The sequence below is a fragment of the Ambystoma mexicanum genome, chromosome 1q, assembly GCF_040938575.1.
Source record: "Ambystoma mexicanum isolate Mex_15411 chromosome 1q, UKY_AmexF1_1, whole genome shotgun sequence".
NCBI classification, from domain to species: domain Eukaryota; kingdom Metazoa; phylum Chordata; class Amphibia; order Caudata; family Ambystomatidae; genus Ambystoma; species Ambystoma mexicanum.
Genome location: NC_090922.1, coordinates 1118565527 through 1118578146, shown reverse-complemented (window position 1 = coordinate 1118578146; position 12620 = coordinate 1118565527). Strand labels below are relative to the sequence as shown.

Here is a 12620-nt window from a genome sequence, read left to right as displayed (position 1 = left end):
CGGACTATATCATGGACTAAGTGTGAGTTGCTTTGTAATGAAGACTCTTAAGCCGTTTGACCATGGTGCCATCTGGGGATCCAGGGTCGGTACCAATAAACAGGGGCATTCGGGGTTGTTGATTTGGTGTGCTGTTATGTTTAGTAGTTAGGTCCCCCTTTTCAGTTTGTTGTTATGAAAAAGGAGGAGTGTGGCGCTGGCCCTTTAAGGGCACGCACGCGACGGAGTGACGTTTCACTCCGTCGTGTGCATCTATAAGTAAACGGGGCATTCCCGGCTGCACCAGAGCCACGGGGAGCCCACACTATGAACACTGCGTACAGTGTGTTTGTTTTCAGGGAGTTGGGGGCTCACGGGGCGGCAGTGCTCCGAGACCGCTAACAGTAGCTAGCTCTATGTTATTAGGATATCTCCTTACAGCGAAATGTTATGTTAAATATTAATATAAAGATGATCGCCCTGATTGTGTTGGAGCAGCGATGGGCCGACACTATTACTACTACAGTCCCAATAAGAGGCACCAGGAAGCCCCCCACCTCCATTGAAGGATGGACCACTGTTGATATTGTAGCTGCCCGGGTGGATCGCAACACACTCCTGTTCTCTGTTACTCTCCTAGCCTTGAAGGAAACGTAGTGGCCCTCCTTTCCAAATGGTGACCTGGGAAAATGTGGGGATACTGAGCAACTCCCCTCAATGTGTAAGTGCTTCTGAATCACTGTATTAATCCATATATCTCGAAGAGGCGTCTACATAAACACATATATGTATTTCTATTGCCACTGCCAGCAACGTGGCACCATTATTTTCACTTAGTTGTGGGATGGGGGCATGGACGTCATTTGGGGGTCGCCAGAGGTCGCTTGTGCGACCTCTGTCATTTCCCATTGTGACTCCTGGCATGCATACCTCTCAGCCATTTGTGTTGCAAAGGCGGGTGAAAACACTCGATTTTAGTTTTGGCGGGTGGGAGGCCCATTGAAACGAATGGGCGTGCTGGAGGCTTTGGCGGGTGAGTCCGCTGTTTACAAGGCGGGTGACACCCGCCAAAAGCGTGTGAGTTGAGAGCTATGGGCATGTCCTTTGCGACACCTGATTTTTAAAAAAAAAGTTTGTTGTTTTCATCCAACTATTTAAAAAAGCACAAGCCTGCACAGGTGGCGGCAGGCGCAGGGCGGCACAGCGGCACAGCGGCGCCTCTAAGTCTTGAGTGTTCACAATGTTGCAACCATGTGAGCTTGTAGTTCGACTAAGTGTCAGCCTCTTTGGAGCCTCCTGACGTTTACCGCTTCTGGGTCATTAAATGCGTGTCCTGCTGCCCTTTGCTAGAAGAGGGCTGCCGGTGGCAGTGTTTTCAGTTTCATATTTTATGAGCTGCACAGTTTAACATTTTCCCCTTTTACCAGGTCAGGGGCTGGGAGGCTAATGAGCGGGGCTATGTTTTTGCAGTCGCTGGAATCCATGCAGCTGAAGAGCAAATAAACAGCCAGTACCGTAAGTGCCGCACTGCAGTCTACTCTGCCATGGGAAATGCTTCTATGTATGTGATAAAAATAATTGTCTTGTGGGCGTTCATAGCAAGCTCCGTTGTCATTTTTAAAATAGTCTGGTGTTTCACGTTCTGTTGCTTAACAGCCCAGTCCCCGGCCGTACATGGCATGAAGTCATTTTTTTCAGAGCTCTTGATTGTAATTTGTTGTGCACGCGCGTATTACTTGAAATGTATTAATTCTTTCCTGGATGGAAAGAATAAAAGTTCTCAAACTTTCCTCAGAGATGAATGCTGCTTCAGACTGCAGCTCATTCACCCTGCGTACACAGACAGGAGACGATATTTGTTAGGTGAGGAGGGGTCGTTGAGGGGCAGACAAGAGGCATCTTACTATGTCTGTGGAATGGATGTGCGTGGCCCTAGATGTGGCGGTCAAATTTCGGTGATAAGACTTGCTGGCTGGGGTAGAGCCCTTTATTGGACAGAGTGTTATACTCCAAAATCACACCTCACACAACAAGCCATGATGATTACCTCGCTTGCTGACTTTTCCCCAACATAGTTTTTGTGAATTAGTAAAACAGATAAATGTTCTGTATGAAATTATACTTTTTCCACATTTTACTTTACATTCTTAGCAGTGCCACCCCGAGAAGGCACCCCACACTCAAAGTTCTGCACAGTAAAAGGTTACTGTGAAAATCTGTCACTTCTTTTCATCTGTAATTTTATTTAATTGCAGAGCATTCAGCTTAAAAAAACAGACATATTGAAGTAAAAAATAAAACGCTAATCCGGTTATGTTGAGTTTGGATATGGCGATCTCACAGTCATGTATACAAGGATTTTAAAAGTGAAAGTGTGACCAGTCTCATCATGAGATGTGTGTCTGAAGCATTGGAGCGCTGCGTTGCAGTTTTCAAGATCTCTTTTACTTCAAAAGCGTCCACCCGGTTGTTGCCAGTCGTACATTATATGCCCCCATTAGCTCTGGGTCCATACGTTGAGAAAAGCATATACGTTTCACCCAAATCTCAGAATGCCAGCTTAGATAGCTCCCCCTGTGCGTTTGCATGAGATCATTTGTCTAATGACATGTCACAAGGAACACGTTTTTCTTATTTCAGACGAGCAGTAGGCATGCGTTTCCTGGATTCTTACAAACTGTTTTCAGGGTTGCTGTAGTGTGGAGATTGGCACTTGATTGATGCTCTTTGTTGGCAATGTCTGACCCAAATGGGAAGTTAAAAGCACACCACTCCTGTGCCAGTCAAGCCAAAGTAAGTGCAAATGAATACAATATGTGTGTGTGTGTGGCATGTATTGTGCAGTCAGTCTAGCCATTTCTTACTATGACATGACATATTTTACTTGGAAACTATGATGCCAGCATGGTAAGTGTCCCTCTGTTGGCCTCATTACGACCCAGACGGTAAGGGGTTTACGGCGCCGTAAACAGCGCCGACCCTTACCGCCTGAGTACGAGGTCCCTTAGCGCCATGGCGGATTTAACACCTGCTTTTAGCAGGTGTTAAAATCCATGGCGCTAAGGGACCATGGTGTTAATTACGCCACCGTAATTTACGGTGGCGTAATTAACGCCTTCCCCACTCCCATTATGCCCTATGGGGCAAAAATGGGAATGGGGAAGGGTAAATGGGGATTGGGGACTTACCGCCCCGCCAAGGTCGGAATGGGGCGGTAAGTCCGCCAACCACCATGGCGTAAACGTAGTTTACGCCATGGTGGTAAAGTCACGGCCCAGGCGGTAACTTACCGCCTGGGTCATAATGAGGCCCTGTGATTAGAATGGCCTACATTGGAGCCAGTTTGGACATGTTTTCTCATCATGGCATTACATTTGTAATCGCAAAGCGAACAGGGGTATGTTATTTGGGGCATGTGGCATACTGGCAGAGCCAGCTTGTACAGTTTTCTTATAGTATCATTACTGGCATCAAAGCCAGCCTGCGTATTTTGTTACATGGGAACACAGCACATATTCGTGCAGCAACCATGGGCCACACTTGCATGGAGAATTTCTAGTGAGGAATATAGGCTTGTGGCAGGCCTTGGCGCATTATGCAAAGCGGAGGAAACAAATCAGAGTCTCTCTATCTCTGCGTTTCATGCAACACTCAATATGTGAGAACTGTCTAACACATGAAAATGCTTCAGAAAACATCCAACACCTGTAAATATATAGAAACTGCTACAATCTATAGGTTCAGCTTTTTGCACATCCCGCCAGCGGATGACTGTAGATGAGCTTGGCCCTGGCTCACTTCCTAAGGGTTGAATTTGTTGACGCACCTTTCATTTCATGCAATAGTCACATGCGTTATCTTTCCATTGCATGGCACCATTTGGCCTGGACGTCTGCTTACATTCACAGTAATTTGGTAATATGGGCCTGTAGACACTGATATTAATGCTACATATGGTGATCCATTCTTGTATGAAATGTATATCATATTGCAGTGTATCGTAACCATGGTTTTCTTAGTGCACTGAACTATGCTGTGTGATGCCACTTCCTGTTTTGTTAAGGGGTGAAAGGTTGTGTGCCATTACTTCCTGTGATGTGACTTGGGGGCGAGGTCAAATGACATCACTTCCTGTGATGTTGTCAGAGGTCGAGGGTCGTGGGATTTCACTTCCGCTACCCCTTGCATTTTGGTGAAATGACGTCCCTGGATGGGGGAATAGAAAACTGTACCACGGATTCTCTGCATTTAATGTCAGTCTGAGTGTTACATTTCACACGTTCTTCTCAGAAATGGCAGAGCGGAGTTATTTCAGAACTGACCCATAGAAAAAAAATGGAAATGCTCATCAAATGTTCATTGAGTTACCTCCTTACAGTGAAATGATTGCAGTCCCAGTCATTTTGAATACTAGCTGTCATTGTGAGTCCAGCCTTAAAAATGCTCCGCAAAAAGGTTTCTTTAGGAAGGAATCAGTGCTTCCAGAACAGAATGAAATCTGGACAACATGTGGCGTTTGAGCACAAGGAAGTGTGTCAGGCTCATATCTCAGATGCAGGCAGATAACACATGCTGAAGCCCTTCCACATCTCGCCCTGGCCATAACGCCATCATAATATTATTTGCGAATGTCGGGGCTTGTCAGCATCAGCTGAGTAAAGTGAGTTGGAATCTTGGTCTACCACGGGATGGATAGAGCATGTTGCATAGTGGCAGGGTTTGGGGGGCCCGCTATGGACATCCAGCAGGCCCCAGGGTGCTATGGGCATCAACACCATCTGGAGTGGGGTCAGGGCGAGCCATGCCCATGACCATGCAGACCTCTGCCACCGTCCTGGCAGGAGGGTCCCACGGCATCATGGCCTGCAGGCCCATGCTCACACGGTGTGTGCCTGCAGGCCTAAATGAATGAGAGACGGACTCAGTGGTTCCTCTTCGGGAGTCTGTAGCCATTCTGGTGCACGTGCCTGCAGGGGCTCCTTAAAAGGGCAATACGCACGGGAGGGACACATTCCCTTAAAGGGGTAACACACCTGGGAGGGTCACTCACCACAGAGCATTTGTTAAAAGCCTTTGTGTTGAATGCTAGCCTCTGATACGGGGTAGCCTGCATGTCACAATTCCGAATCCTGTCACACCTGTCGCAGCCCTTGATCGTTTATGTTCAGTATAATTTAAGAGGGCAATAATAACAGCTGTTATTACAGTACTCAGAAGTGGGAGGCATTCAGCATAAAGCGCCATTTAAAAATATAAAATCATTACGAAGGAGAGGTGGAAGGCCTGGGACGAAGAGAAGGAGAAGGACTGAGACAAAGGAGAAAGACTGGGAAATTAAAGGAAAAGAAGAAGGACTGGGAAGTTTAAGGAAAAGAAGAAGTACTGGGGTGAAGGTGAAGAAGGACTGGGATAAAGGAGGACTGGGACAAAGAAGACAATCTGGAATGAAGGCGAAGGACTGGGAAGAAGGAGAAGAAAGACTGGGATGATAGAGAAGGAGTGAAATGATAGAGGAGGACTAGACAAAGGAGACAAGCTGGAATGAAGGCGAAGGACTGGGAAGAAGGAGAAGAAAGACTGGGATGATAGAGAAGGAGTGAAATGATGGAGGAGGACTAGGACAAAGGAGACAAGCTGGAATGAAGGAAAAGAACTGGGGCGAAGGAGAAGGGGATGGAATGAAGTAGAAAGATCAGGAGTGGGACACAGGTAAAAGGACTGGAACAAAGGAGAAAGGGAAAGAGAAGAACCGTGGGCAAGGAGAAGTACTGGGATGAGGAGAACGAGAAGGTTTAGGACATAGGAGGAGGAGAAGAACCGAGATGAATGAAAAGGACTGGGTTGAAGCATAAAGAGAAAGACTAGGATGAAGGTAAAATAAAAGGACTGAGATGAAGGAGAAGAAGGGTTGGGATGAGGGAGAAGGTACAGTAAGGAAAGAGACTGGACGAAGGAGAAGGACTGGGAAGTAAAAAAGAAACTAATGCGGACTTCAATGAAGGAGAAGGTCCGGGATGAAATCAAAAGACTGGGATGAAGGAGAAGGACTGGAACAATCGAGAAAGAGAAGGACAGCGGTTAAGGAGAAGTACTAAGATGAAGTATCAGGGATGAGAGACCCACTGCGATTCAGACTCCACAAATCACCGTAAGTTACAAGGATCTGCAGTTTTCTTTTGTTTACTTGTGGCTGTGCCAAAACATGCTGGTAAAAGAAAGCATAGTGAGTGACAGGACACAAACAAGCTGATTGGATACATGCACACTAGAAACGAAACAGCAATATAGGATTCATGTACTAAACCTGGATGCATGCTCACCAGGAAGGGAAAAGGAGATCTGAATTACAATGTAGCTTTACACCAACCCGAAAGGCAATACACACACGGATAATTTAGCAATTTAACCAACCGTTAGCCAAATCTAAAAAGGAGCCCTATCCAAGAAAATCACCAATGAATAAGTGAAGGGAGCGCTAAACTGAGTTGCCTTTCTCTTCCATGGTTGTTGATTGAGGGAGAAGGAGGCAAGGCAGAGAAATTTAATTCAACAATTAGGTTAATGATCGGGATATAGGAGAGTTGAAAGCAGGGTAAGTGAGGAGTGGGGTAAGCACTAGTACACAAATAGCTGACATTTTTCTGTGAACTTTGGCATGTAGCACTAGATATAGCCCACAATATAAGCAACGTGATTGGCCATCACAAATGTAGCAGACACTAATGTGTGCTTGGTTGAAAGAACATGTCAAAAGGCTTGGACAGCCTCAGAGGCAGAATGTGATGCGATAGAGGAGCATCTCTTAGGGGCATGCCCTAGATAGCGGGAACTTCAAGGTATAGACATTTCATTATCCTAATGATTTCATATAAAATCATCATTGATTCTTTGGTTGTGGAAAATCATAGGCAATGGCAGGAAATCAGCCAAAACACAATTTAATTAACACAATTCAGTTCTCTACCACAAGAGGCAAACGCTTGGCCATCCTCACCAGTCAGTAAGCTGGAGTGGTTGCATAAATTAGGGAAGGTCTTTGTGCCATAAGGGCGCTTATACCAGGCCTATTTGTTAGGGCCAGCTTCATACAGATGGTCTGGGTGCCTAGAATCCTTAATTATAACAGGAAGCATGACTTGTCATCTTTACCCCTCAACACCCAGTTTTTTACCGTATCTTTCTAAAGCGCTGGTCTGAAACCTGCAACTCTCCAGATGTTTGGACTATGACTCCCATAATACCTCACCTTTCACTATGCTAGGCAGGGTTGATGGTAGTTGTACTGAAAAACATCTGGAGATCTAAAAGACCCCTTGTGCCCTGTGCCCTACTTCGACACAAAACAAGAGTCCTTCTGACATGTTCTGGAGACCCTCAAAATGACAGCAGTGGGGCACTGGGGGATTGGAGGGAGTAGACCCAAACAATATGGCAGTGCTTAGGAATGGGTATAGCATGGCCAAAAGGGGAGCATCTCGGAAAAGCTCTACATTCTGAAGGCTTTGAATGGTTGGCTCGTAGCCTCGACGTCATAGTGGTGAAAGTAACAGGTGTTTCCTTTACCCAACAGTGAAATATAGAACATTTACAAAGTACCAGATTCATTACGTATTTGGTGATAAATCAGCAGTAAATTAGCTGATTTATCGCCAAAGTCGTTTACTGTTACTACCACTCGGCCCCGTTGGCTTACCACGCGGGTACGAGTGGTGGCACAGTGGTGTGAGTACTGCTTTTGGGAGTAATAGGCCTGCATGATGGGTTTTGGCGGATTTAAAGTGACCTGTAATGTCGCGTGGTAAATCTGCCGACGTTCAGCCTTAAAGTGGAGGATTTACCTCCAGCATCATGCTGGAGGTAAATCCGCCACTTCAAGGTCAAACCTGAAATGTACTGGTGGAGTAAAATTGACGTTTATTGTCCAAAAATGTCACAGTGATGGTTAACAGCACCTTTTTACCACATCGCCAAACTTGTTATGAGTCCTATGATTCTCTATCTTTAGACATCACTTTGAAAAACGTAAACAAAAATATAGTTTACCAACTCTTCTGAGGAGGGTTGTTTTTCCAGCATGTGTGTAGTAGTTGTAGACTTCATTTCACTCCCGACAGTAGCTGCGTCCTTCGTATCAATTACATCATTACTAAGAGGAAACATGTTTGAATGAAAAGATGTTGTGTGTTTAATTTGGATATGAATATGGGCAATGTACAAACAGAATCATGCCACTTTAACAAAATATAAGTGTCAGCATTTTCCATACGAGTGATTCAGACCTTCATCCTGGAAGTTCCCAACCTAGCAGAAAGCATGAAATGACATCTTGCACAAAGCTACTCCTAGAGATGCAAAGAGGTCAGAAAACAGCTGGCTATCAATTCAAGCTTTCATCTACTTTTAAGTTGTGGCTCATGAGTGGAGCTTCAGCACTACCTAGTGTGCCAAAACTATGTGTAAATAATGAGATGAATATGGCAGTTAATCCGCCCTCTCCACATTCCTGGCAATGTCATTCGTTTCTAGCTGTGGGTTTGGCCATTTTTTATAGCTGCTTTTGTTGTCACTCTTATAAAAAGGATTGCTTATGTTTTCCAAGCTTCCAGGACTTTTTCTTAAAACAAACTCGGTATGGATTTTTCCAATAACAGAGACACTGGGCCTCATTACAAGTTTGTCGGTCCGGTACTACCAGACCGGCAAACTACGAGTTGTGCTTGTGCCTGTGTGCCCGCCAGGTCTGACCTAGCAGGCAGACAGGCACCCACGAGCACAGCATGTCGGATGCACCGGCACCATTAACGAATGGTGCCGGTGCATCCGTCTTCCACATTCCCATTGACCCTATGGGGCTCGATTGAGAATGGGGAAGAATATTTTTCAGCGTCCGAGAATGGGCAATTACCGGGTCTGGCAAGGCCGTAATGACTCGGTAATTGCTCATTTCTGGGCGCCAGAAACACTCACAAGTTTGTCGGCAGCCTGCCAGTTTTACCGGCAAGTCTACTGCCAAACTTGTAATGAGGACTATTATCACTGCCAATTAGTACAGACAAATGAATTACCTTGGGCCTCATTACGACCCAGGCGGAGGACCATGGTGCTATTAGCACCATGGTCCATGCCAGTGTCCGCCATGGCGGAATGGGGAATTACCACCCCATTCCGAGGTTGGCGGGGCGGTAATTCCCCATGCCGCCATGGCCCTTCCCCATTCCCATTTTTGCCCCATAGGGCATAATGGGAATGGGGAAGGCGCTAATTACGGTACCGCAAATTGCGGTACCGTAATTAGCACCAAGGTCCCTTTGCGGGTCCCTACTTTAACGGCTGGTCTACACCAGCCGTTAAGGTCGGGTCCCGCAAAGGGACCTCGTAATTAGGCGCTAATAGGTTAACGGCGGCGCAGCCTTTTACGCGCCGTTAACCCATTAGCGCCTGGGTCGTAATGAGGCCCTTTGAATTGTATCAGTCATAGGGCCTCATTACGAGTTGGGCGCAAAGGGATACCGGGCACCGGTAAGGACACCGGTGCCGGTAATCCCTTTGCGCACTATTCCGAGTTCCCTTAGCGGGTCACTTCCTTAACGCTTGGTTTTACCAGGGGTTATGGACGGGACCCGTTAAGGGACTTTAGAGCTAATAATGGTACCGCAATTTGCGGTACCGTTATTAGCGCCTTCCCCCTTCCCATTGAGCCCTATGGGGACTCAAATGGGAATGGGGAATGGCTTTTTCAATGGGGATTTACCGGTCCCGCAAAGGTCGGAATAGACCGGTAAATCCCCATTGAACCAGGGCGGACTCGGTACTGGTATTGGAGGTAGTCATGGTGCAAATAGCGCCATGATTACCTCCAAACTCGGAATGATGCCCATAGTCTGGCTGCTATAGCCACCTCCCTAGGGTGCTGCAGTACGTCCCTCCACTCCTCTTGACCCATCTCCCCCGATCCCTTTCCCATTTCAGCTTCAAGTCCTCTAAATTTCTTGTTGAGTGGACCCTGCTTCTCTTTAATCTCCCCGTCTAACACATTTTGTTCTAGTGGGGAGGCCTGTGACATTTTGTCCAATCTCCTAATGAGTGGGGCTTTAGTCTTTGGGCCTCATTACGAGGTTGGAGGTAAGTAACTGTCCTTACCGGCATGGAGCAATTACTGTGTCTGTGTAGGTAAGAGCCTGCTAATAGCGGGCCATTACGAGTTCGCGGGCACGAGCTTTGAGCCATGCTGGTAAGGACATTACAGCCATGCCGCTAAAGACCCAAAAATGGCCCTTAGCGGCATCAAGGAATGCGCTGATAGCACTACCGCCATCGATGGACCCACTATTAGCGGTGACCGTAAATAAGCAGAACCGGAAGTAGCGTCATCGCACAGGAATGGGAAAGAGCACGGCGGCCATCTTTAAAAACACATCCCACTGCCATCCTCAGCACCCAGGACCTGCATCAGCACAACAGCAGCCCCAACTTCACTTAACACTCCATCAGAATGCCCAAGGCCTTGAAGAAAGGTGCTGCGCCCCAGCGCAAGGTCTGTTTCTCAGTGGAGTAGCTAAATATGCTTGCTGACAAACTTGCTGAAAATGCGGACGTTGTGTTTGTGCAAGACATGCGGCGTGCCGTACAGATAAGAAAGAAGGAGATCTGGGAGGGGGTGGTACGTAAAGTCAGTGCAGTGGGTACCACCTCCCGCACTGTAAAAGACGTGCGCAAGCGCTGGGATGACCTGCGCCTCTGTGTCAGGAGCATTCTTGCAGCCAATCGGAGCCACACACTGGTAGGAGACATGTGCCAGCACAATTGGCATAGAGACAATTGAGGGAGTGGGGGAAATGGAGCGTGGAGTACCGTCATCGGCTGATGGAGGTGAGTGTCCACACAAACCACTGTAATGCAAAGCATGACGATGTCCCCCAAATGTGACAGAGAAATGAGGCAATGCATGCATGCGGCATCACACACACATGTACACAACCCTGTATATAGGCTGTCCACAGCACCATCACATCCCCATGCATGCAGCACCTCATACATGTGTCACCCAGACGTATGCCTGCATGACCCACCTATATGCAAGCAACCTGTATGTCACAACTTAAAGTCCAAATAGGCTCAAATGTAGTGAACTGCAACAATACCAATACATGCATGATGCACGTAGAACCATCACCGATGCTGTCCCTCTCTTGGTCCCCCACAGGCTCACATTCTGACAGTGAAGATCAGGAGTCCGCGTTGCAGGCCACAACACCAATGAAGGCGGCCAGGGGCATGGAAGGAGGCAACAGGTCCACCACATCAAGGGGCTCTGGAACACCAGGACTGCCGCAGAAGCCCAAAGCCACTCGGGATGCTACGTCACCAAGGTGTGAAAGGGGCACTGAAATCACAATAGCGCCCACACCAGCCGCTACCACCACACAGGAGCCAGTGGCAGAAGGCTCACTGTCCGCTGCCAACAGTTCGGTTGGAGAAGCAGCTGCCACGGCAGCCCTGTCGGATGAAGGGGGACAATGCCAAACACCCGTAGGACAGGGCACACCCAGCCCGCAGCTGCCAACCCACCTCACCCCACGCCCCACATCCAATGCCAGCAGCCATGAGCTGTCTGATGGTGAGTCATTGCCAGGGAGATCGAGCCCCAGGGAGAGTTCACCTGATGGCAGTCCCATGCCGCATGCTGCATCAACATCCACCAGTGTCAGGGACAGAGACCAGGGAATCAGCCACATCCAACAGCGCCAGGAGGAGCTCACTGCGCTTTTTGGCTAGCACATGAGCGAAGGTGCGCTGGCCAGGGAGGAGTGCCGTGAATACGCTACGGCCATTAAACTCGCAATAGAAGTGAGTACCACACGCATCTGTGATGAGTTGGCAGGTGTGAGGCAGGTCCTCAGCTGCATTGCGGATGCCATTGAGAGCCAGCGTCCCGCACAGGGACTGGAACAACCAGGCACCTCCTCCTCTGCCAGCTCCAGGCAGACTAGCCCCCTGTGCAGGTCCACGTGGACCTTGCGGCGGCCAGACATGCAGCCACCCAATGCTGGTAGAGGACATGGGAAGTAGGGGCAGCCTGTTATTAGTGACTCTTGCGGACTAATGCTGCAATGAAGTGCACACCATGTGTGGGGGAGTTGTGGGGGGAGGGGGAGGGGAGAGAGGGTGTTTGGGGACGTTGTGGGAGTTGGGGGAGGAGGAGAGGGTGTTTGGGGGAGTTGTGGGGGTAGGGGGAGAGGGTGTTTGGGGGAGTTGTGGGGGGAGGGGGAAGGGTGTTTTGGGTGGAGGTTTTATGCACTTTCTATTCACTTTATGGTTAATACACCCGTTGTGTCAAGAACAAACACATGACTGGACATTGGTTATTGTGTATGTGTGCTTTATTGGTGAACAGTGCACAGTGTCCATTTCCCCCAACACCCAGTGACCTGAGTCCCACATCCCTTGCACCCTCCGCATCCATGTGTATTAGAAATATTGGTCTATCAGATTCTAGCACACAGCACGCCCCTCCTGTTCATCGCCACCTTCCTGACGTCCGACCCCATCTTCCTCATCCTCCTCAGCCTCACCAGGCGGTTGCAGTTCAATGTCAGGGGGCAGAGGCACGTTCCGTCTGATGCACATGTTGTGCAGCATGA

General features: G+C 48.1%; 1 protein-coding gene across 1 annotated transcript in view; it reads right to left on the bottom strand.

Annotated features, from left to right (window-relative positions):
* Positions 1–12620, bottom strand: part of AKNAD1 (AKNA domain containing 1) — an 869453-nt gene that overhangs the window by 521742 nt on the left and 335091 nt on the right. Inside the window, exon 8 of the mRNA XM_069641860.1 lies at positions 8023–8125. Within this exon, the coding sequence (XP_069497961.1) occupies positions 8023–8125 (103 nt within the window). The remainder of the gene's footprint in view (positions 1–8022; positions 8126–12620) is intronic.